Source organism: Vigna umbellata, chromosome 9 (assembly GCF_029865625.1).
Source record: "Vigna umbellata cultivar VRB3 chromosome 9, Vumbellata_1.0, whole genome shotgun sequence".
Taxonomy (NCBI): Eukaryota; Viridiplantae; Streptophyta; class Magnoliopsida; order Fabales; family Fabaceae; genus Vigna; species Vigna umbellata.
The window spans coordinates 50,124,034-50,127,916 of record NC_142173.1 but is presented as its reverse complement, the minus strand read 5'-3'; the positions used below and the strand labels follow the sequence as shown (position 1 = coordinate 50,127,916).

The 3,883-nt window shown below is 30.7% G+C and overlaps 1 protein-coding gene across 1 annotated transcript; it reads right to left on the bottom strand.

Annotated features, from left to right (window-relative positions):
• Positions 1 to 1,225: 1,225 nt before the first annotated feature.
• On the bottom strand, positions 1,226 to 1,630 carry LOC148193784 (E3 ubiquitin-protein ligase RHA2B-like). Its single transcript, XM_088099502.1, has one exon. The coding sequence runs from the start codon at positions 1,628 to 1,630 to the stop codon at positions 1,226 to 1,228; it is 405 nt and encodes a 134-aa protein (XP_087955628.1).
• Between the last annotated feature and the right edge of the window lie 2,253 nt (positions 1,631 to 3,883).

The window sequence follows — 3,883 nt, the reverse complement described above, 5'->3', positions numbered from 1 at the left end:
ATTAGATTTCACAAATTTTACAACCTATTATGAAGAACAAGGGCTCGATGATGGGTGAAAGAAAATGTAGTAGGGACCCTCGATAACAAGATCCTTCAACATGAACAAGTCATCCCAACAACTTGATATCACGGTAGGGTCACGCCACGACAGCGTGAAGGCAAGGCAATGACAACATCACTAGATTTGTTATGTTGGATGGAGCTTTCAAGTTGGAAATTGGAAAGGAAAGTGCAAATTGAAATTGTGCGAGGGAAATCCAAATGTAAATTTGATTTCATTAAACAAGCTACTTATGAATATATCATCCAATAAATTAAGTCAACAATTTCACATACAATCTTACCAAGAAATATATTTGTCTATAAATTAAGTGAATATATTCGTCGATAAATCTGTTGATAAACACAACTTATTGACGGACACTTCCATCCATAAATCAAACAAAAGTATTTGTCGATGAATCTGTTAGTAATTAATATTTATCAACAAATTTCATGTTGTCAATACAAATTTGTTGGTAATTTGTTTTTTTCTTGTAGTGCATTGATATGAACTTTCCAATTTTTAACTACAATGTCTAGGGTTATTTAATTAGTAATATTTCTACAATATCTAATAGTCTTCCATCTCACATCACTTATGAAAGGCCAAAGACAATTTAAATATTTGTTCTTCTTTCTATCCTTTAAGGTGCGTTTTAAGAAAATATGATGAAACACATGTTTTAAAGAGAACAATATTTTGAATGAAGTGTTATTGACCTTAACGATTTGCCATAATGGATGTCATAGTTTTGTCTTTAAAATGAGTTTCGGAAAATGAAAGAAGTACTTAAAATTCTTTAAATTTTAACTTCTAAATGATGTGAGCCTATAGAGTGCGATAGAAACAACTAATTTTACTTGTTATTTTTCTTTTTAAATGAGTTTGGTTTATTTTATATATTTTTTCTATTTATTTTTTAATAATATTCTATATGATGAAAGATGATCGGTATATTATACAGTGCAGTGAAATATGAGCCTATATAATGATGGCTAAAAAAAAGGAAAAAAAGAAATCACCACAAAAACTAATTCCAAATATTACGAAATTAAAAAGAAAAAGTTCAGATTTACAGTGCAAGTTTAGGCTTACACTCAGAGGAAACAAATCTAATCGTTTCTACCGTGTCGCATACAGGCCTTTAATTAAACCATAATTGACCGTTTTCACTTATGACTCAACGAAGCCACCATCTGTCGCCCTCAGTTGTGTTTACAGAGCAAAATTGAAACCACAGAACTTCAGCTCCAACCTCATTGAGGGTTCTTCTTGGCCTAATCGGTTCTCTGCAAAGAGGGCAAGATGGGTTTTTGAGAGCAGCCCATGCATCCAAGCAATTTCTGTGAAAGAAATGTTCACACCTAAGAACTCTAATCTCTTCACCGTCTCCAATTTTGCACAGACAAACAGCACAATCAGCATCTTCCTCTGTGCCAGGGTTGTGTGCATAGTGGCATATGCTCTGCTCTTCTCCAATCATTGCAATTTGAGAATCATGGAGCTTATAGAATGGGTAAAAGAGAAGGAAATCAAACACCCATTTCATATGAGAGTAGAATTCAGCCAAGTATTTCACCAACATGCTGAAAGGTTTTGGTAGCGAAAATTGGGAATCTGTTTTCGTGACTCAGGTTTTGCTGAGAAAACGATTAAACCTTTTGGATATTTATATACTTTTAAACATTGTGTATGGACGTCGAAACTTTGACTTTATAAGGATATTATCACACGTTTTTATATTAATTTGATATACAATATAAAAAAATGGTTATAAAAGTATAAATTTTTATATACTTTTTAAAAAAAAATAAAAAGTAAAAAATTATAATATCAAATGAATATTAAAAATTTTATGTGTGTGGAAAAATAATTTTTCGTTCTATTTTTTTTACTTTGGGTCCACAATTTATTGTTTGAAAGGATTATTTCTTATGTTTTGATCTATATTCATATTTAACGATTCTTATGCCAATATTCTGTCATGCTTGGTATAATTTGTTTTAAAAAATATTTTTCTTTTTATTAAATTTAAATACTTTTGTTATCTTATTTTTTAGTAAGATTGTTTTATCTTTTATTAAATTAAATATTTTTTTCAAATATAATACGACTATAAAATTTATAAACCGTATAATCCCCAAATTTAATTTTTTTTTATATAAATTAAATTTTATATTATTGAAAAAAAGATAGTTATGAATTAATGTGTACCGGATTTTAGTAGACAAAAATATCATTATATATCATGGATTCTAAGTTTTAAGGTTAAGAGTATTTTAATAAAAAAAAAAACCCCAACCCCTTACTCACCTCTCTGGTTCCTCTCAATCCTTTCTCTTTCATCTCTCTCACTCCAATCTTTTCTCTGTCATCCCTACTGTCCAATTGAAAAAAATCAGAAACACTTGCCTTTAAACAATTTGTCTTTGTAAAGAATTGAGTCATTGACATATTCACCTTCAGGCAAAGGTTCATTCAAGATCTCTTCAATTTCACCATCTTCACTAACCTCTATAATTTCATCATCTGCATACGTTGAATCATCATCTCTAAAAAACCCTCCAGGCCAATTACCAATTCTTTCGGATGTCATTATGCTTGTGAAAATTAGATAAAATTATATACCACAAAAATTATAAAATGAAAAATTCATTATAAAGTCATTTTTTGTAAGAAATTGTTTATCAACGAGTGTTTCTGATTTTTTTCAGGCCAATTACCAATTCCTTTGATGTCATTATGCTTGTGAAAATTAGATAAAATTAGATAAGACAAAAATTATAAAATAAAAACTCATTATAAAATCATTTTTTGTAAGAAATTGTTTAACCGCGAGTATTTCTGATTTTTCCCAGATCAATTATCAATTCCTTTATGCTTGTGAAAATTGGATAAAATTAGATAAAACAAAAATTATAAGATGAAAACTCATTATAAAATCATTTTTTTGTAAGATTGTTTAACGACAAGTGTTTCTGAATTTTTCAATTGGGGCTAGAGTAGGGATGACAGAGAAAAGATTGGAGTGAGAAAGATGAGAGAGAAAGGGTTGAGAGGGATGTGAGAGGTAAGGAAGGGTTTGGGGGTTTCTTTTTTTTAAACTTAAAACTTAGAATCCATAATATATAAGGATATTTTTGTCTACTAAAACCCGGTATACATGTCTAAAATGTACCAACTGAAAAACAGGCGTAAGCGCATTAGCAAACCCTATATGTGTGTGTTTTTTGTGTCATAGTTTTGACTTTAAAGTCGTTTAAAAGCTATTGTAAATTGTAGGTTTAATACCTATTTTGGTCCCTACTTTTATGGGTTTGGTTCAAAATGATCATACCTTTCAAAAAAGTTCAGTAAGACCCCATAATTTGTTAAAAAATGTTCAGTCTGGTCCTTTTCGCTCACACCGTTAAAAATCTAACGGTGCAAATGCCACCGTAGAGCAACCTTATTGAGTTGTCATGTTTGATGAATACGTGGATGTTACACTGTGTAAATATTAAAAAAATTTAAAACTTCATCTTCCACCTTCACTGTGAATTTAGGTTTTTTCCCACGTGACATTAGAGGTCGTCGTCTCCTTCTTCCTCCCCCTCTCCCTCTCCTCCCCACAATAAAAAGCAAGGGTTACATAACTGTTGCTTGCAAGTCCTACTAACATGGAATTAGCATGCAAGTCCTACTAACATGGAATTAAACCGTCGCTTGCTCTTTCTACCTTTTTCTTGGTTTTAAGCTGTTACAGCTTTTTTGTTGAAGCTTGAATTTGTGAACAGGTAGCTTTGGCAATTTTGAGTTCACCTGTACATTGTTATTTTTTCAATTTTGAGTTCACCTG

Excerpts from the sequence above, each read along its gene's own strand:
- LOC148193784 (XM_088099502.1), bottom strand. The coding sequence starts at position 1,630 with ATGTTGGTGAAATACTTGGCTGAATTCTACTCTCATATGAAATGGGTG.